Consider the following 21,114-nt stretch of genomic DNA (forward strand, 5'->3'; position numbering starts at 1 on the left):
AGTACTTTACATGGTTACAACGGATGGTGCTAATTTTCATTTCTGCCTATCACCCACCCAACACACGTGTATGACAACAATAATTAAACCTCACTAAAATCAAAAAAATATTAAAAAAAAAAAAAAAAAAAAACCCTTGTCCACCCCCAATAAGCTAAACACTGGACAAACCCCCAATCACCTGGCCACCCATTACAAACTGCAGTTTAATTTATCAAAACTTGACTGAGCCAGAGGGCAATAACAGGAACTACAGCACTATTTAGTTATTTCGTTTAAAAAAAAAAAAAAAAAGAGGAGGAGGTGAGAAAGCATGAATCCATAAATAAGACATCCCACATACAAGAAAAAAACAAATTAGAAGCACAAGCAAAGTAAACAACGGGGGCTCATGGCAGGTATTCTCTATGCTTGTTATTTTGGCAGATGATCTATGTATAGGACGCACTCCTTTCCCTATCGCACCGCAAAAAAGAACCACCTGACAATAGCCCCGCAAAGCCCCTGGACAGACAACCTTCGACAGCACACGGAGATTTCGAGCAACCTAACCGACCATTGTGTTTCACAATCTCCATGTGGTCATCTGATGCATTGCCCGGTGGGTTCTGCCTCCAGTTCCCCGGTTTGACTACAAACATATGCCTTCTCTTAGGAGTCTGTAGGACATTTGAGCCACCAAATTTATATGCAGATTCCACTTCATTTATCTGCAAGTCCTCACACAACTTCCTCTTCAGACCTGGAAAAAATTTCAATCCTGCAATATAATCACAAAGTGGTTGGGTCAAGAGACTGGTTTATATTTGAGAATCCAATCGGAACAAGGCAAATGGTTTACAGAAACTCTGAATACCAGGGAGAGGATCTTCAAATGGCTGGGCATCTGAATCACCACAGTTGCAGTATACGTTAGAATTATCGTTGGATCCCATGGTCCTGCAATGTACAGGACAAAATAAAATTTCGGGTGCATCAATCTCATTTGTTATTTTTACTGTTCCCAGAAGCAGTGTTGATCTCATTTATGAGAAGATGCTTGAAAATAAACTTGAAAAAATAATAAGAAATTTCTAGGGGAACCAAGTACACAGTTCTTTTAACAGTTCTATCATTCAGATTAATAGAGAGCATGTAGCTCCGGAAGTTCTGGCGCAAAATTTAACAAAAAAAAAATTACTTCATATGTATCATGCATACCACCAAGAGAAACAAATAGTTTGAAAGTGCCTTAAAAGCAACTGAATTCATATTGGTTGATAATGTTCTAACATCTGATGACACAGTCGCAATAATACTATGATTTAGTGACATGACGCCATTGTCAAGTGTTAATACACAGCAAATGCCAATAATCAAGACACGGGACACAGCTTCTGTGCACGTACCAAATAGTGACATTTATTCCATCCATACATGAAGCTTGAGCGGGCTCATCTTCCGAAGTTGAATTAAAAGGCTTGCAAAATCTTCCAAATGAGGGAAGAGAACCCCCATAAATAGGACAAGGCAGAGAGAGAGCAAATCAAACTTAAGGCATTTCTCTCAGCAGCAACTATTTTTTATTATTTTTTCACTTGTCTTTCATTGGCACTAGAAAAAATATGCTCATAAATCAAAATTATTGATGAGCTATAATTCTATAATAAAGCTGACCCCACCTAGTGAGATTTAAGGTTTGATGTTTCTTTCTTTCTTTCATTCTACAATATACTAATATTACAATTCAGGAAGGGACTAAATTTAACATATCCTGTATACGAAGTCTGATTTTTTAGTAGACTCTGCTTCTCTATAATGTACCCATTATTTTTCCACTCCTGTTCTCTTTCCTGCTTTCTTTTTCTCTGCTTGCACTTTACCTCTTTACTCTAGAATCTATTTGCATTAAGAACCTTTTAACTCCTCATCGTTTTGCTATTTCCATGACAACCCCCTTTCAATTCTTCCTAAGAGGGTAGTACTAATTTTAGAATAGATTGTCCTCAACTCCACTTTTAAATGCACACATAAAGGGGCTTGTATTAAATCCTCAAAACTAAAGGTTCTGTACATGGTGCACATTCTTGACAGCCATTTCCCAAAAAATCATACTTCTGATGGCCCCACTCTTCCTCTGTTCTCTTAAATTTTGATTCTATTTTTCATTTCATTTATGTGTGTCACATCCTGCCAGACTTCTTGTTTCCCTTTCCATTATAGATGTTTGGCAGCTTCCTTGACACCTTTCACTCCATTTAACACCCTGTGGACATCCTATCATTTCTTCATCTTCTTCTTCTTCTTCTTCTACTACTATTATTATTATCACCATCTCCATTTCCCTATTTATTCTCTACTCCTCTCCATGTCTCTCGTCTCTTCTTTTTCTCATCATCTTTTTCCCCATGTTAACTCTCAAAAGTAGGAGAAACAAATGGAATTTGGAAGTTTTGATCTGGGTTCGAATGCAGTGGAGAGAAGAAGAAATGGTCAGCTGGTCAAAGCTCATTAACTAAATCCAGATCTATGTTTTGTTTAGAAAAGAAGAAAATTGAAAAAAAAAAAAAAAGTTCAAATTTTTGTAGTTTAAGGGCAACATGATCAGTATTAATTAAATCGTTAAACATATTTAATCACTAAATAAAATAACCAAACATCAAATTTATTTCTTGTTCAGTTCTTGCTTTCAAAATGTAGAAAAAAATAGTAACAAAGTTATTATGCAATATGTTTGGATTTCATGTTTCTTCAAAAAATAAACTAAACTGGAATGCATAACAAAATGAAACTACTGTTTTTGACACATCTCCAAATTATACACATTATTTATTCAATATTTTGATAAATATCTCATGAGATCACACCCATAAACCAATGACTTGGACCTTCCTCACAAAAACCAGAAGATATTAGCAGTATTGACAACAATTCTACTAACAATAACAACCATAAAGAAAACCTTACAAATCTATGATCAAGTAATCAGAGGATAGAAAACAAACCTATACATGTGCTCAACAAAGTCATCAATAAGAACAGGCCAAGCCCCTGTTAACCCCCCAAAAAAGAATAAAACCATTAATACTTTGCTTGCTAATACAGTAAGCTCAGCCATTTAAACACACCAAATTTCTAAACAAAAACTCAAAACATTTTTCTTTTCTTTTTTCTTTTTGGTGGCAAGTAGAAACTCAACATGTGGCATAAAGTGGGAAAATATGTGACATGTAGAAACAACAGGGAAGGGGCATTTAAGTTCCAGCTAGTAAACAATAGATATCGGTTAAGGTTTCCAACACTAAAAACCAAATGATTACACCACAAGTGGTACTTCTGAATATCACTGTTAAATTGAAAGATGATATGAAATTGAAATGGCATTTATTCTTTAGTCCCCAATATAAACCATATATTGCACACCCCCACAGTATTCTAAGAATATACAACGCCGGGAATCATTGATGAGCAACAGAAGGTATGTAAAGTTAACTAAAATCAAAGAACATCATGCAAGAAATAATAAAAAAGATTAATTCATGAAAAAAATGCTGAGCAACAATGTGGAAAAACACTGATATGATATCAGTGCTTTTTCCTGCTTCCCAACAAAATATTGAAGGAGAAGCAACCTTGTACTCCCTCTGGGTAGATCAGCAGACACAAATCTCAAATTCAGGAACATATATGTTGACCAAATTTGTTTGCACACAAATTGCATGTTGAATAATGGCTTATGATCATTGTTGTTGTTGTTGTCTTGACCAATTTTTTTTGCGGAAAAACATCAAATATGACCCAACAGATTGACATAATCAGTCAAGCAATTAAGCAACAGTATGTATTAGCCAAGCCACACAGACAACACTATCAACACTTTATGGGATGAAGACTAAGAGATTTAGGTCCTCAACATGACCTATACAAGTATGGCTTGAAGAATAAGTTGCATACCTTCAGGATCGTATCCTTCCAGGTTTTCATGTACACATCGGCTGAATGCTAAAACTTGCCTCCACGTGTCTTCGGAGATGTTATGCCGCTGATTTTTCTAAAAGAAACTCCATAAATGAGTTGTTTTCTACAACTTTGATAAAATTGGTTAATAGCTGATTCTTACTTCCCAGGGAAAAAGAAAGGGGGAAAAGGGAAAAACATTGGGTGACAAAGCATGCCTACTTAAACCATATTGCAGAAACCCAGGTAAAAGAGGCCCAAAAGTATTTCCAAAAAAAAAAAAGCCGGACATGCTCTGTGTTTCCTCATATATCAATCATAAGGTCAAAACATCCCTAAACATTCTTACTGTCTTGCAGGAAAAGGGAGCCACTATAAAGCAACCAAACTTATTAGGTTGTACCATGGGGTACAAAAAGCAAAGTAGGACAAGGAACAATAAATATAAAAATATATTTTATGCTATACATGAATAAAAATATTCCTGTATCAGTTAAACAAAATACAGACATCTATACAATATCAATACACCAAAATATCACTTTTTCACATTTTCAATTATTTTTTCTTTAAACTTCTATCGTTTTTCATCAATTTGTTAATAACGGACGCATGTCTCATGTCTTATAGATGCCTGACAAGTGTCTTAACTCTTCAAAAATTTTAATCAGATAATGACACATTTGGACGACTATCATTGAGTGTTTGTTGGCCTTACAGATGATACGAGTGTTTGTTGGCCTTACAGATGATACCGTCACAGATATAAATGAATAAAAAATTTCACCTTACCCAATGAGGATAAGCACTGACACATATTAGGAAGTGACCTATTACAGATTTGTGATTAAGTAAAAATATTCTAACACGCCTGCCCCGTAGCATGCTAGTAACCTGGAGAAGAAAAGGCTGGAAACACTTCTAAACACAAACTACTGATCACAAGGATAATGCAAGACCATTTTTAGACCTTAGGAATGCTACCAGTCTGTCAGAGGAATAAATTTGAAAATATGAGGAACCATGTAGGAAACAGAAATGAGGAGTTACTTGATCCTTTTTAACCTTGACCATAAAAAAATAGAAACACAGTAATATCAGCAAAATTATGCTTCATATTCCATTTTATGGACTTAATATCGTCATACCTCCACAAAGTCACACCATTGTGTCAACAATCTAAACCTCCCTGCTAATATTAGTCTCCAACTAGCCACTGCCCTGCTTACAGCTGAAAGTGATTTGAAAAAGAAACAAGAATAAATAGGGTGTGATGTGGTCGAAGTTAAATACCTATAAGCCATGTGTCTGAATTGTAAAACTAAATCATAATACTTACTTATGTTCTTTTGACCATTTTCACGGCAAATGAAAAACACAAAATCATAGAAGCGTGCAAACTCTGAAAAGTCTACCTATAAGAAAATTCACAATAATTACTGCATATCGCAACTCTAAAGAAGATGCACACAAAAGAAATTCAAAATTGTAAATACACTTCAAATGAAGAAACAATGCTTAGTGAAAGGAAAAGAAAAAGAAAAAAACCAAGAAAAACCTTCTTCACTAGACAAATAATTTAATATCTCACCATCAGGTCTAGCCTTGACATGAGCTTCAATATTTCATCGAAAATCAACGTCCTGTTACAGGAATAGCAGAATATTTTTTTAAAAAAACCACTTAGAAAACCAAATGACAAAAACATTAATGCAAGGAATTTTTTATTAAATTAATATTATTTTTTATTTTTTTCCCAAAACTAGCATCTGATTTGGCATTTCTACAAAAGTAGCATCAATGGTATCTGAGCCTTGGCCAAGAGAGACCTGCCGGCTAGCCAAGCAAACACTTGCTAAGTGTCTGGGCAACAATTGATCCGCTAGTTACACTGGCAGGTCCCAGCTGCCCGAACACTTAGCATTTTTGCAAGTGTGGGAAAAGACACCAGGCTCAAATGACATCCAACGCTAGTTTAGTAAAAAAAACCCCCAAAAAATGTTAATTTAACAAAAAACTCTACAGCAAGTACAACTATGACTAAAACAATATCAGCAATCACAGTAGGTCAAGACCAGAATGCAACTAACCCAATTGGGAACACTAATAAAACAACTTAACCTTGGATCAAACTTGATGGAGTAGCTGGACTTGATTGTGAACTCCAAATAAGTCACCTTGTTTTTTGGGTTTAACAAAATGGAAAATCACATTCTATTCTTTAACAAGATATTTCGAGTTTTCAAGAATAAAGCAACATAAATAGAACATAAAGCTTATATACACTATATGATTATCTTTCATGTTAAATATATATTGTCAATTTAAGCACCTCGCTTCACTCACACAGGCGACTGTTTTTTGGGCACCTAGTACCTCAGCCAATATGATGTCATAGTGCCTTAAGAAGTGCCTTTCACCTCTGACTACCTTTAAAAGGATAATAATTAATCATAAAATATTTCTTGCATTGCTTCAAGAAAGAGAAAAAAACAAAAACAAAAAAAGAGGCTGTGTACAAAAATTGTCCTCCCCTGACAATCACAAAAAAGGGAGCCTTGCATATTTAACACCTTCCTTTTGATGGCTCTTGGTCAAGAGTTGCACTCAGCTTTCACACAATTTTTTAGCTGCTGTTCTGCATCCTCATTATGCGTGTACAAAAGAAGATTAGTCAATTCCATTTCCTCCCAGCATGAGATTCCACAAACCACAATAATAAGCATCTTGTGGCTTTAATTTATATAGTTAAAAGGCTGAGAAAATATTCTGATTTAGTTTGAGTTGGGCTAAAATGTCCCCCCCCCCAAAAAAAAGAAGAACTAACAAAATCGAAGAAAATACTCAAAACACTACCTCCAACTTCAAAAATATCTCCCCTTAACCACCTCATCCAATCCTAATAAAATTCTGAACAGGAAAAGGGTTTCCAGAAACAGTAACCAAAAATTGTTACAACCCTGGCCAGAGCAAGTTAAGTTGACTAAAATGAATCATTATCTAATTGGACCCATGATACCAATTCAAGCTACTGTTACAAGAAGCAATGTTGCAAATCTCATTTGAAAACCCCTTCCATGGGGTTACGCAGAAGTACCTTGCGTGCATCCTCGACTCCATCAATTTCAGGAGTTGGTTCAACGCCTCTCTGGTGCCTTTCTGCAATTCACCACCATCTGGGCTGTAGCCCTCCTCTCCATAAGCATACCTAGATGATGTAATGCCTGAAATGGACAATTCATAAGCCGAATCAATCAAGCATAATCAATATTATTCTTGGTCGTGGCTTCTTCCACGGAAGCAACCGACATTATTATTGGTTAATTCTGAAATTATTGCCATCTGTTCAAATAAAATCCTACACGTCCCCTTATTACATTTCTTTCCCGCTGTAAAACCAACAATTTCTCGCTCTCGATTGTACACGCCTAGAATGATGCACACTTTTCCATTCGACAATGGTTGAATTCCAAATCATAGACAAGAAATGAAACAAAATACGCCAGAAGTAAGTCATCCAACACCTTTTCCCATTAAATTCCCCAATTATGCAATTGATGGATCGACAAAGAGGATGAAATAAGTAACCGAGGATCTGAAAATTAAAATTATAAGGAAAAAGCGAAAGTATCGAGCCCTGACCGCAGTAACGACTATAAATTTCCAAGATATCCAATTGATTCGAACCAGGGGTGTCCATCGCCTCTGTATATCGGACTTATATCGACCTAGGGTTTATCAGGAAAGTGGTCGGCAGCTGATTCGCCAAAAACGAAACCCTAGACCGACCACAACAAAATCTCCTCCCGAATTGTGTGTACAAGCGAGTGTAATTTAGGCCAAGAAGGCTTAAGATATATCTTTTGCATACACTAAGATTAGATGCGATGCGATGCGGTGCGGTGCGATGCCCCCTGAACCAGAGAGAAATGCACCGTTCGCCGTTGTGCAGACAGTCCAGGTGTTCTCAACGAGGAGCGATGACTGATGATATTCGAACTGAACCGGATATCATTGTCGGCTACACCGGCTTTCTGCGATATTTTCTGGTTTTTTATATCGAATATATTATTACAACAGTAATATATTTTGTATTAAATTTTTAGTTAAAATCCAAAATATTAGTGTTAAATTTAATAAAAAATAAAACTAATTGGTTTTGGTTTAAAATTTTAATTTTAATCGAATAATGTTAACCGACTGAACACGTTGCCGATGAAATATAAATTAAGAGAAATCACAGAATATAATAATTTATTTACAATTAATGATAATAATAATAGTAAGTGTTTAAATTTATTTTAAAAGACCTTAATAGTTTTGACCGTTTGAAATGAGACCCAATAGAATTAAAAAAAATATCATTAAAAGTCCTTATAGTGTTTTATTTTGTCACATACCCCGTTTATTAAGTTAAAACTTAAAAGTTTAAATATATCTTTTGATATTATATTTGAATTATAAAAAATTAGTATGAGCCCAAAAATATATAAAAATGATCAAAATTAAAAATAAAATAAAATTTAATTAAACCACTCATATGAGTTGTTTTAAAACATAAAACATATCTCTGTTAATCAGCCTAACACAACTTTTTACTATTGACTATCACTATTTTTTCATTCGTTGTTCACAATTATTAGTTGGATTATGATATCCCTTCATATTGACTATCACTATCTCTTATTTCACCATTATTGTCGTCGATTGAGTTTTTAAATAAATTAATTTTTATATCTAAATTTAAATAAATTCATCAAACCTAAATAAATATGAACTTTCTAGATTTGAACGAACTCGCCCAGATGTAAATAAAAATGAGCATTCATTGAAACTTAATCTAAACCTCTTTATCTATCTCAAGGGTTCAATCAATTCAATCAAACCATTATAAATTCAAACAATTATGGGTTTAAAATGAACTTATATCTAAATTTATTTTATGGGTTCAATCAATTCAAACCTAAAAATGAATTTGAAAGACTAATGGCATTGGCGGGATTGGTGGTTGAGCACCTCTTGTCGTAATTATTTTTTGTCATTTTATAATAATTACATTAAAAGAAATGAAAAGGGCATCATGGGGTAAATTACATTTATCCTAAATAATAAGGCACATATATATATATATATATAATTGACAAAGTTGTGCTAGTAATTAAGGTGGTCTCGGTCGTCTATAAACGAAAAAAAAGAAAAAAAAGGCCTTAATAGTTTTATGAATTACATGCCACGTTCGTATTATTTAGTATTTAAAATATTATTGATATTTGGTGTTATAAATAAAATGGTGTTGGGCACAAATTTCAATCATCAAATTTGATATTGAGTGAATAGTATAATACTAAATTTGGTGTTATATTATTCACCAACACCAATTTTTTTTTTTCATTTTATTTTCAATTTACCCTCTTTGTATAACTTCAAAACAAATTATTCTCTTTATATTTTTTTATCACTTTTATTATATTTGTATATCTTGATTAATAATTAAAAATATAAATTAAATTGTTATAAAAATATATACCGATAGAAATATTTTATTAAGATCTATAAAATGAGTATAATATTAAATATATTTTATAAATACCATGTTAATATAAAATGAATTATTTTTGTTTATGTATATGAATTTTTTTATTTTAATAATTACTTAATAGAAAGAAAATATTTTTAATGTAAAAATTTAATAATATAATAAAAAATAATAACATTTTTATTAATATTTATTTATAAAGTATTTTTTAAAAATTATATTTTACACTAATTTGGTGTTAGATATTAGAGACAACGTCAATTTAGTGTTAAAAATTTTGATATCAACCTCTCTTAGACACCAGATCAACGCTGAATTTGACGTCAAACATTGGAATTGCTCTAACAATATAGATAGATAGAGCAGTTCGGACGACGAAACGCGTGGATATTTAAATTACGAAAGAGTCCCTGCCAAACCCCAAGTTAATGACACAATTGCCACCGATCATGCATTTATTACCAACCCATCCCTCGTCGACCGCCATGGAATCAAATCACTGCTCCACGGCACAGAAACAGAGTTCTCTTGGGACGCGGAGTAGTTGGGTTAATTACTTTAAAAACTCTATTTTAAATTATTAAATCAAAAGTTATTATGAATCGATAATTTATTTGAGAATTAATTAAGATTTATAATTTTATAGTAATAAATAAAACAATTCAGACTCTTAAAGACATAATTCTATTTAGAATCTGAACTAACAATTGATTTAGCGATTTATTAAAATTCAAAACCTAAATTAAATTAACTCAAATAATTTTAAAATTATCAATTTAAGAATTCAAAGGTATTTAATATAGTGAATGTGAAGAATTTGATATTTTGTTGGTCACCCCTTAAACGTTAAAATCCTGCACGCAACGCGAACATTCGAGACTTCTCCCGTAGCATCCTAGATGTTCTAGATTGTTCCTCAACTTTCCACGGCCTCTCTCCTTCCCCCTATACAGCTCGCGCAAGTCTCAACGCCCATTTCGAATAATAGTGGCAACTGAATAGATTTTTGATTCTTTACCTCTGTTCTCTCCCTCTCCCTCTCTTCTCCGCTTCCGAAGCGGAAATGGCGACGCCCCAATCACCAGCTCCCGGCGAAGAAGCGCAAAGCAGAAGATTCGCCCTATTCCTGCCCTTAATGTTTGGTTTGCCCACATCTGCGGATGCTGGGTTGCAACCAGGCGAAAATCGAACTACGGTAGGCGAGCAAGTCGTGCTGATTAATTCGTTTATAGGGTCGTTGGTGGTGATCCAGGGTTCTGAAAACGCGGGGGGTTTGTCGAAGGGGGGGCCGTTGCCGGCGTCGAAGGCGGCGATAGAGGCGCTGCCGGTGGTGAAGATAACCGAGGAGGAGGAGGAGGAGAGCGAGTGTGCGATATGTTTGGCGGAGTACGAGGTGGGTGGGGAAGCGAAGGAGATGCCTTGCAAGCACCGGTTCCATCCGGGTTGCATCGAGAAGTGGCTGGGGATCCACGGGTCGTGCCCGGTTTGCAGGTTCATGATGCCGGTAGAAGAGCGAAACGATAGGAAGGGAGGTGAGGGTGGCGAGGGAAATGGAGGCGAGATACGAATTAGCTTCTTCTTCGGAGGCCATGGCGGCGATTCAAGAGATTCCGATTCGAATTCAGCGGCGGATTCTGGCAGTAATTAATTCGTCGATCGCAGTCCGCGGCGATGATGCCGCTTCGGCCGATCACGATCGGAGTTGATTCTTTTCCTTTTCTTTTTTTGACTTTCATTCTTCCTTCCACCTTTCTGTCAGATTCTTAGTCGACTGCTTGAAGTTGTACAGAGATTACCAAGTGCTTAAGAGATGCAGATTTCATGATTGAAGTGTTAATTTAAATTTGAATGATTGTTCAGGTATAAATGTTCCCTGTGTCTGTTGTTTCCAAACTGAGACATGGTTTGATTTCCTTTACGCGAGAATTCTCAGTTCTTCAAATCAGTAGAAAATTATTTGTGTGAAGAATTGTAGGGAAGATGAGCCATTAAAAATCTGCTTAACTTGGTTTCTCCTCATTCATTGATAACGGCAAAAAGTTCAGAGACAGTTAGCAGAGCCAAAATTCATTACGCCGACAGAGTGAATCCCATTTCCATCTGTAAATGGGAAGCAGCACGCGAAAAGCTAAAAGGGCAAAGAAGATGGGATTCTCATGAAAGACTAATATTGAAACTGAGAAAGGAGACACTTTATCAATCTGAGATATCTAATAGGTGATTAATATCTAAACAACTTAATTTCTATAATTATTACCATATGAAGTTTAATTTCTATAATGACTACATTTGTTGAAGTGATGAAAAGCATTCCCTGTGAGCTTTGGAGATATTCCAATCCACAATGCTAGGAATTCACTCACAACCCAGAGGAGACTAAAGATCTTAAAAGATGATCAGATGAAAAATCTAAGAAATTATAATAAGCAATCGAAAAAAAGAGAAGACGACAATGGAGGATTCTTATATTTGCAATAGCCAATTAGGGATTATCCTTTCAACACGAGCTTATTAAACACACATTATTATTCAACTAAGAAGAGGCAGCACTCTTCTCCCTCTCTCTCTCCATTATAGCTCTCCTCTATGAAAGCAAGAACAGTTCTTCTACTTCTTAACCTTTCGAGGTTTCTTGGGGCCGGGAACTTCCATTTTGCCAACAGAGCAGCCACATCTTGCCCGAAAGACGAGAACGGCTCGTCCATTTGGGGGTGCCATCTGACGAAGCTCAGCCTCCAGTTCTCGGTGATGATCGCGCGGTAATTTGAACAACCCTTTCTTCACTCCATTTTTGGCCAAGCAACTTGAACTCTTGACGCAATCCTCTGACTCGAGCTGGATATCGAATTCCGCCGCCTTCCTCAGCCCGCGACAGCCCGGTTTTCCGCATCTCCCACTCGTGCAGACTGTAATCGCCGAGGCGGCGGCCGCCGTGCACAAAATGCTGAGCCCCAAACAGCCGTAAATAGCGGGAGCACGCAAGACTTCTTCGCCGGCCACGTGAACTATTCCCACGGCAATTTGAGCGGCGTTGGACGATAACAGCTTTATGTAGGGAAATAACAGGAACCCACAAGCCCCAATCACTGCTATCAAGATGAACACGTCGACGGCGGCCGATTGAGAGCGCCGGCAGAGCGGGATCCTCGAGTGATTCGGCGAATTGGGTGCCCTTTTATTCCTTGATTTCGGACAAGGATCAGTTGAATTCACCGATTTCTTCATGTCTATCTGATTCTGATGATGATCCACCGGGACGGAGACGTGGAAACAGACCATTAGGACAGAACCCAGAAATCGGAACTGATTTTTAACCACTACCAGGCAGATTAACCTAAATTAGAGAGATCGAACTGAATCGACTCTACTAAAGTTGAGGCTGATCTTCCTTCAAGGAGCAGCAAAAGACGCGAATTTGAGTGCAACGGAAGCCCGGAATTTGTCGGTGGCCGATTCTCCGAATGAATTTATTCACGGAGAACATAAGCAGTCGAGTGCTGTTGGGGGATTGAAGCAAAGGTTGATAGACGAAACAAGGTTTGAAACCAATCGAAGTGATTCATCAAACAACACGTCTTTATGGAATCGTTGGAAGCTCTCCAATGTTAGCTGTTCGGTTGTGAAAGAGATAAAAAAGGATTGATCGAACATACACGCACACGGCAAAGCAATTTTCTTTTTTATTTATTTATATACATTCTTGTGTTTTGTTTAATCGTGCAACCGTGGACTGGACTCTCTGCACAAATTGAATGATAGAGTAATGATTCTGGCGGAGGAGAGCAATGGCTGCCCCAAAGGGGCTGGGCCTTGGCCTGGCCCACCTAACTTATATTGTAATCTCTCATCCTTTTTATGGCTCATTTTCTGCATTACCTTACTTTCCAACTCTTTTCATCTTTTCTTTTCGCAGGCAATTGATTCGGGTATAAATCGTTATCCTTTTGTTCGTCCTTTTCTTGATTAAGCTCCCTTTCTAAATCAACTTCCCTTTTTTCTTTGATTTTTCTTCACCACAGATGGATTTAGGTGTTTCATTAAAAAGTTTAGACCGACAGTTATCAAATTTGATTAAGATATTTTTTAAGAGTCAATTTGCAGAATACACACAAAAAGGGTAACGATTATAAGTTATTGTCGTTAACTAAAGTTCTATTTATGTGGAGAAAAGTGTTTTCTTTAACAATGCTTTCTCTATTTTTTAGTGTTTTAAAATAAGAAAATACGAGAGTTAACGAAAAACTAATTATAGTTAATGAAAAATCTAACTTAAAACAATACACAAGTTAAAAAAAAAAAAAGGACTTCTCATATATCACAAAGAAAGTTGTTATCTTTTGCCCTAAAGCATCTCTCTTGACTTTCTTTGTTTTAAAATACCTCAATTAGCCTCTTGTATGATCATCCTCATCTACGTCACCATCTACCTCGTTGTCAATGTTTTTGTTTTTTGTTGCCATCTGGGTTGCTATTAAGCCCTATTGTTGACCCTCTTTTCAACGCTCTCTCTATTCAGTCTCTTTCTCTCTTTCTCTTCGTCTACTTTTCTCTTTAGCTCTTCTTTCCTTTTTATTTGATTCCATGAAATACCTAATTTCTTATGTTATAGTCAAGTAATATAAAACATATTTTAAAAAAATTATTTTCTTTGAAAACTATTTTTCTTAAAAAAATACTTTCCCCCAAACTTAAGTCAATTTTAAAAACCATTTCATGTCTTGAGCTAGTTGCCAATCCACCAATCCAAAACACTTTTTTTTTATTATTATTATTATAGGGGACTTTTGCAAACAGAAGTTGAAAAAAAGAATTTATTAGTGCATGATATGATGAGAAGCCTGAATAAATCTCCAAATTGCACTTGTGTATTGAAATATAGTTGCAAGTTGTTCGGGGTGTGATACTAAATAAGTCCAAGGCGATTATGGTAAGATCGGATAAGTATAAAATTATTATGGGATTTGGCTCGAGATTGATAAATTTAAAGGTTCAAATCCACTTATAGAAAACCCGATAAATAGATGGCTTAAGTAAATTTATCTTGTTTTTGAAAAAAATCGGGCCTGACCTAATTGCTCAAACAAGAACCAAGTTCAACCCATTTTGATCTAAACCCATTAGCTGCCATATCCTATTATTCTCCTTATCTTTATCTAGCCTATTAGCCCATTACTCATCTTATTTGATCTAGCCTATTTGAAGATGTTGAAAACTTGGTCATCCAAGCCATTTAAATTTAGGTTTGTTATTCCATTTTTCCTTACCATCATCTCATTTTTTTCGGATACCTATGGAGCTTATCCTCATTTTGGTGAAATGTTATCTGGCTCTTCGATGGTTATCTACATATATTGTGTTTATGATGTGGTTTTTGAAGAGGTAAGAAAAAGAGAGAGAAAGATAGTGATAGAGATAGAGATAGTCGAAGAGGAGAAAAACGAGTGATCATTGGTATTCATTCTTGGGTTGGGGTTATTTTCCTCGATTAGACAAATTTGGATTCGATCTAAGGCTGGTTTTGGATTTTCTTTATGATCGATTCTTAGTTTTACCTTAGTAGGTCTTGGACTGATTGATCTGAGCCTTAAAGTCTCACATTCATCTCCTCTATCATCAGCGATTCATTGGAGCACAATAGGAAAGATTTTTTGTTTTGCTTTTAGAATTCTTATTCTGTTTTTTAAACTCACTCTTTTGTGTAAGTTTTTTGATTTAGTTTATGAATTTTGCGAGGTTTTTTTTATTACACAAGCTAATAATAATAACAAGTCACTTTGTTTTAAAATATAGTGCATGTTACATTTTGAGATATCGAATTTGAATATTTTATATATTAGAAATTAAATATTATCAATTTTAGTTATTAGAGCGCATAATAAGCTAAATATGTATAATATACAAATTATTTAAAATTAATATTAGCTTAATACTCCTTAACATGAAGATAAATGTTATTTGAACGGAAAACGGGGCAACCCGATTACAGGATCTTACAATTAATTTATAAAACAAAGAGTAATGATAATTATTTTAAGTTTTGCAATATTTTATTAATTAATTAATAAACAAGTAAATTCGTGGAACGGGTGGCACATCCCTGTGCTTTACTTTTACACGTGTCGTGAGGATGCTAATTGTATGGAAATTTTGAGTCCCTGACCGAACTCAAAAAGTAAATAAGGCGCTGAGCCCGCTTAATTAGTTGCCTGATAACTTATCAGTTATCAATCGGCAAATCACAAGGGAACACGAAGAAAGATAAAGATAAGCACCAGCTTTTTGCCGGGACACGTGTCAGTTCCTGGCAAATTTCCTCCCGAAAGCGAAAGGCAAAGCGTAGCCACGAGAGGCAGATTCTGTTTGGCCGGGTTCGCCAGGTGCTACACACCTGTGAGAAGAGCGACACGTGGACTCATATATATATATATGTGTATATAATATAAAGCACAGGGTGAATAGTAACAATGAATTCAGCAGCCTCTGGACATATAAATGGCTTAACAATTGATATTTGTGCTTTTTAGACTACATTTTTGTTTATATAATATAATTAAAATAATAAAAATATTTCTTTGATAACATGAGAAGGTGAGATACATAATTAAAATATTTTTTATTTAAGATAATACGAGATAATAAGATATAAATAATATTTTAATTATTTATATACGTATATATCGATTAAGATATAATTTCTAATGATCTTAAAATATAAGTTAAACGGTTGAATTATGATAAATTCATATTCATATTATTACGTTATAGGTTTGATTTATTGTCTTACATAAAAGGATAAATTTTTCACATGTAATTTATTTTTTCTGTTAAAATTAAGAATATAAACAACAAAAAAAATTACATAAGAGTGAGTGAAAATCTCGTGATATAATTTCTAATGTGCAAAGAATATGAACGTGTGGCTTATGCCTTCTGCCACTTTTACTTTTGGAGTTGGGCCCATGTTACTAAATGGGACTGAGGTGTTAAATATAATTAATTAATTTACATTATAAGTAATAAAAAAATATATTTTTAAAATTTACAATTGAATAGTTGTATTTGTTTTGGTTTGGAGGATGGGGTTGGTGACTGTGGGGCCGAACCCACGTGTTCAATTTGAATCAGATGTTGACGTGGACTTCGATGGTTCCTAGGTCACCACCAAAGACCTCTCGGCCACGAAGTTGCTTGGTCCGCGGCACAAAAACTCGGCAAAGGCAAATAGTCGGCTGACGTAGGCTGCCATAAAAAGCGCAACTTTTTCTTTGTTTCTTTTTCTTTTTGGGTTCTTTTTATGGCGCAAAAGTCAAGAATTTATTATACAAACCAAGTTTACATGAAAATCCAGCACTCTCCACCAGAAAAAAAGTACACCCAAAATTAATGTGAATGGGAACGCAAGTACATTAAACAAAAGGGTAATTTGGATATTCTTGAGTTGACATAATTTAATAATAATTTATTACGTGGTTAGATTGAGTAGTTTAAAATTTATTTAATATACAATTAATTAACATGTTTTTGAGACCTAAATATTTAGAAAATTGTTATTGAATTGTGATTATAGTATATTATATTAAATAATTTATTATTAACATTTTTGGAAGGGAGGAAAATAGAAGGTAAGAAAAGAAATAAAATAAAAAATGCTGAGTCAGAAACGAAGAGCCGTCCACTACTCCACTTGGAAAGAGAATCGGCGGAGAGAGGAAGTGAGGGGCAGAACCACAAAGGAACTTGTGGCTGAGAATTGGTTTTGAGATTGGGTGCTGACGGGGCGCACCCAGCTGGTGAAAGCGGATCCTGGACGTTGAATAATGGACGGCGGCGATCGCGCAAAGAACCAGAACACAGCCTTTCTACCCAACCCAAAAGCCTCGCCATCCTAAAAAAAAGTACACTTCCAGCCCAAACACCATCACCACCGGCACCGTGGCTGTGTCAGATCGATCCAATCCCTAAACCGAAACCAAAGCCGAAGCCACCCGATTTCTCTCTCTCTCTCTCTCTCTGCTCTGCTCTGCTCTGTCCTGTCTGAGAGGTACTTTTTTAGGCTTTTTCTGAACTTTTTTCTCTGAGGACAGACTACAGAAATGTTGGAACCAAAAGACCCGGCGATTAAGCTCTTCGGCAAGACGATTCCCCTGCCGGAGATTCCGGCGCCGGCTGCGGCCACCGTGTCGGTTGGAGATCCCTCTCCTCCTTATCCTCCGTCGTCTGATACTCAATGTCCAAATCAAGATCTTCCTTCTTCGCCTGAACTAGACGACAACTGCAACCGAGAGATAGAAGATCAAGAACCGGATAAGGTTTGGATTCGGCTCGATATTCCTAATTTTTGAATCGTTTAGGAGTAGAGGCTGGAGCTTACTGTTACGTGTTCTGGATGGATGATCTTCGGAGTAGTGGACGCTCTTGTTAGGGCATTTCGGGGTCTAAATTAGAGCTCTTTGTTTTACGATTGGGGAATTCTGATCGAGGTTTCTTTATCTGGTGTGCTTTTAATTGGAGACTTTAAGACTCTGGTGTTTAGGTTTTATATTCGAATTATTCTTTTGTTCTTTTAGTTATCATGATGATAGTCTTTGCAACCGCAAAATTTCCAAATGCATAGGGATCTTTTCCGAATTATTTGCTCCTTTTTGGGGGATTTCGTGTTGAGTTAATTATTGTCTCTTTTGGCTGACTTTACCTGCAGTTTTAAACTGTTCGATTTCTTTGAGTTTGCTTGACTTAGGGCTACTGATTCCTGAACTAATAAAGTTAGGTTGCTGTTTCTTCGTTATTCATTTAATTGTAATCCGTTCTCTTAACCAGCTGTCAAACATTTGGTGCTTCGAGGATCTTGCTTTCCCTGTTAGCCCTTCATTTTACTTCAAATCTCTTCTTGTTTCATTTTCTCGATTTCCTCGTTAGTATTCCTTCTTCTTTGGTTACTACTCTACTCACGGATGTTTAAAATCTAATTCACAATTAAACAAAATCTAAATTCACCTTACAAAAAGTAACTTTCTAAATTTCTTCATTGAGTTGATTGCTAATTAGATTAGAGTTATTCATTTGGAATTTTGGCTTACAAATTATAAAAGCACATTTATAAGTTTGGAATATAGTATTGATACTTTTTTTTCCCATTAAAAGTATAAAAACCAATTTTATTAATTAACATAGCTCGATCGTGTTTAGTCTTAATTTTTCAAAAATGCCATGTCCTGTGTCTGTGTCTGTGCCCATTCTTCATAGCTATCGTGCACTTTGTGGCTGCTTTGTTCTCTTCATTTCTTTTAAGTTCTTTTTGATTGTTGAGGATTTGTGTCCAAGAAAAAGAAATTTCGCCTGTTTCAGTAGTGTCTCCAAGCCCCATCTTGCTTAAGATTTTAGGTGCTCACTAACTAAAGGGAAGATGCTTGAGCTGATCTTCATCCCTTGCATGATATTCCGGTGACCAAAAGTGCTGGTAGCACCTTCCTTTGAAGAGACTAAGTTCTTAACATATATCTATAGAGACTAAGACAATGATTAGTTCAATTTTCAACTGTTCAATCTTGTTCTGAAATAATGAAGGAGTTGCTATTCAAATTATGGGACAGTTTAGTTCTGATACTTAATTTTTCTTCCGCATAACAGTTTAGTTCTGATACTTGATTTGTCTTCCTCATTGAAATATGTTTATTAATCCAGGCCTCAGCTGGTGAAAAGCTTACTAGCGCCAATCAGGAGGATGGATCCCAGCCTATTATCTCAGAGGAGATTACTGGTCCGAATGCAACTGCAGCAGTGAACGATAACTCAAAAACACCTTCTGCTGACAGTGAAGCTGCAACACCAAAAACTACAAAGACTGAAGGAGAACAGAGCGAAAGTAGTAACTCACAAGAGAAGCCCCTTAAGAAACCAGAGAAGATACTTCCATGCCCCCGCTGTAATAGCATGGACACCAAATTCTGTTACTACAACAACTACAATGTCAACCAGCCACGGCACTTCTGTAAAAATTGCCAGAGATACTGGACAGCTGGTGGAACCATGAGGAATGTACCTGTGGGTGCTGGTCGTCGCAAGAACAAGAACTCTGTTTCTCACTACCGTCACATAACTGTGTCTGAAGCTCTTCAGAATGCTCGACCAGATCTTCCAAATGGAATCCACCATCCCGCTCTAAAGCCCAATGGCACTGTCCTCACTTTTGGCTCAGACACACCCCTTTGTGAGTCAATGGCTTCAGTTTTGAACATTGCAGACAAAACCATGCGGGATTGCGCTCAAAATGGTTTTCATAAACCAAAAGAACTGACAATTCCAGTCCCGTACAGAGGCGGGGAGAATGGGTATAATCACTCTAGTGGCTCTTCAGTCGCTGCTACAAGTTCAAAGGACGATGTTGGTAAAACAGGGCCTCAGGATCCAACAGTTCAGAACTGTCACAGCTTTCCTCCTCAGGCACCATGCTTTCCTGGGGCTCCATGGCCTCAACCATGGAATTCTGCTCAATGGGGCTCTCTGGCCAGCCCACATCCTTTCTGCCCCCCAGGCTTTCCGATGCCATTCTACCCTGCTCCACCTTATTGGGGTTGTACCATACCAGGCACTTGGAATGTGCCATGGATACTACCTCCAACTACTTCTCCAAACCACGCAGCTTCCAGTTCGGGTCTGAGTTCCCCAACCTTGGGGAAGCATTCTAGGGATGAGAATGTGCTTAAGCAAACGAACCCTGAGGAAGAGGAGTCACAGAAAGCAAATAATCCTGAGAGGTGCCTTTGGATTCCAAAAACGTTGAGAATCGATGACCCGGGAGATGCTGCAAGAAGTTCTATATGGGAAACCTTGGGGATTAAAAATGATAAAGCCGACACAATAGGAGGAGGAGGTCTCTTTAAGGCCTTCCAATCGAAGGGGAATGAGAAGAATCATATCTCTGAAACCTCTCCAGTGTTACAAGCAAATCCTGCAGCATTGTCTAGGTCAGTCAACTTCCATGAGAGGTCCTAATTGGCAGCCTCTGAATTTTGCTACATTATGTAGTGAGAACGGGAAGCCCTTGGCCACATTGCTTCTCCGCCTCATCTTCAAGAATCGGTTCCCAGAAATAGCCAAGAGGGAGATTTTAGGTTAGTATTTTGTCAGGGAGAAGTTTGGACAGGTATTATCAATTTCCTACGTATAGATGGTTTGTTGCCAAATTAGCTCATGTACATATTTGCATGTGAAAAAGGGTTAATAATACAGTGAGTTTGTGTATCCCCGATGACACAATAAGTTTGGGAATGAAATTCAGATCTTTTTTCTTCCGTATGATACATACTTCTCGTTAGGGTTGCAGAAATGAGATTGAGATTATCATGTCTTCCACTTAGCTGCATCAGTACTGTGGATGTCACTATCAGATTACTGGATTATTGATTGTTGCTGGCTCATTATGCATTTGTTTGGCAAACATCTAAAACCTAAGTATTGTTAAAGATTGTTTTAATTGTGATATGAAATTCAAATTTGACTGCAGTTAAGACTTCATCTACAATTGAATATTTATCTTCATGGCTTATCAACATTTGTTTTCGTAATTCATCATCTGATCAAGATATAAATTTTTAGAAGTTAATCATTTTTTGTATACATCTATAGATAAGTGGTAGATCTAT

The 21,114-nt window shown here is 36.2% G+C and overlaps 4 protein-coding genes across 5 annotated transcripts; 2 read left to right on the top strand and 2 right to left on the bottom strand.

Annotated features, from left to right (window-relative positions):
• Window positions 1–281: 281 nt before the first annotated feature.
• On the bottom strand, window positions 282–7,950 carry LOC127804223 (defective in cullin neddylation protein AAR3). Of its 2 annotated transcripts, XM_052341034.1 has the most exons (9): window positions 7,579–7,950; window positions 7,034–7,160; window positions 5,528–5,579; window positions 5,276–5,351; window positions 5,085–5,167; window positions 3,934–4,030; window positions 2,985–3,030; window positions 857–939; window positions 282–760 (listed from the first exon to the last, which is right to left on the bottom strand). In XM_052341034.1, the coding sequence occupies exons 1-9, from the start codon at window positions 7,634–7,636 to the stop codon at window positions 432–434; spliced, it is 951 nt and encodes a 316-aa protein (XP_052196994.1). In that variant the 5' UTR covers window positions 7,637–7,950; the 3' UTR covers window positions 282–431. The 2 variants fall into 2 exon arrangements, with proteins under 2 accessions (XP_052196994.1, XP_052196995.1); XM_052341035.1 differs by lacking the exons at window positions 5,085–5,167; window positions 5,276–5,351.
• A 2,447-nt stretch (window positions 7,951–10,397) lies between these two features.
• LOC127804995 (E3 ubiquitin-protein ligase MPSR1-like) lies at window positions 10,398–11,332 on the top strand. The gene has a single exon (XM_052342140.1). The coding sequence runs from the start codon at window positions 10,536–10,538 to the stop codon at window positions 11,118–11,120; it is 585 nt and encodes a 194-aa protein (XP_052198100.1). The 5' UTR covers window positions 10,398–10,535; the 3' UTR covers window positions 11,121–11,332.
• Window positions 11,333–11,908: 576 nt separating this feature from the next.
• Window positions 11,909–13,208, bottom strand: LOC127804994 (uncharacterized protein At5g19025-like). Its single transcript, XM_052342138.1, has one exon. The coding sequence runs from the start codon at window positions 12,749–12,751 to the stop codon at window positions 12,080–12,082; it is 672 nt and encodes a 223-aa protein (XP_052198098.1). The 5' UTR covers window positions 12,752–13,208; the 3' UTR covers window positions 11,909–12,079.
• Window positions 13,209–17,372: 4,164 nt separating this feature from the next.
• On the top strand, window positions 17,373–20,767 carry LOC127805006 (cyclic dof factor 2). The gene is made up of 2 exons (XM_052342162.1): window positions 17,373–17,781; window positions 19,154–20,767. Exons 1-2 carry the CDS (start codon window positions 17,566–17,568, stop codon window positions 20,462–20,464), a joined length of 1,527 nt encoding a protein of 508 aa, XP_052198122.1. The 5' UTR covers window positions 17,373–17,565; the 3' UTR covers window positions 20,465–20,767.
• The last annotated feature ends 347 nt before the right edge of the window (window positions 20,768–21,114 follow it).

This window comes from Diospyros lotus, chromosome 6 (assembly GCF_014633365.1).
Source record: "Diospyros lotus cultivar Yz01 chromosome 6, ASM1463336v1, whole genome shotgun sequence".
Classification (NCBI taxonomy): domain Eukaryota; kingdom Viridiplantae; phylum Streptophyta; class Magnoliopsida; order Ericales; family Ebenaceae; genus Diospyros; species Diospyros lotus.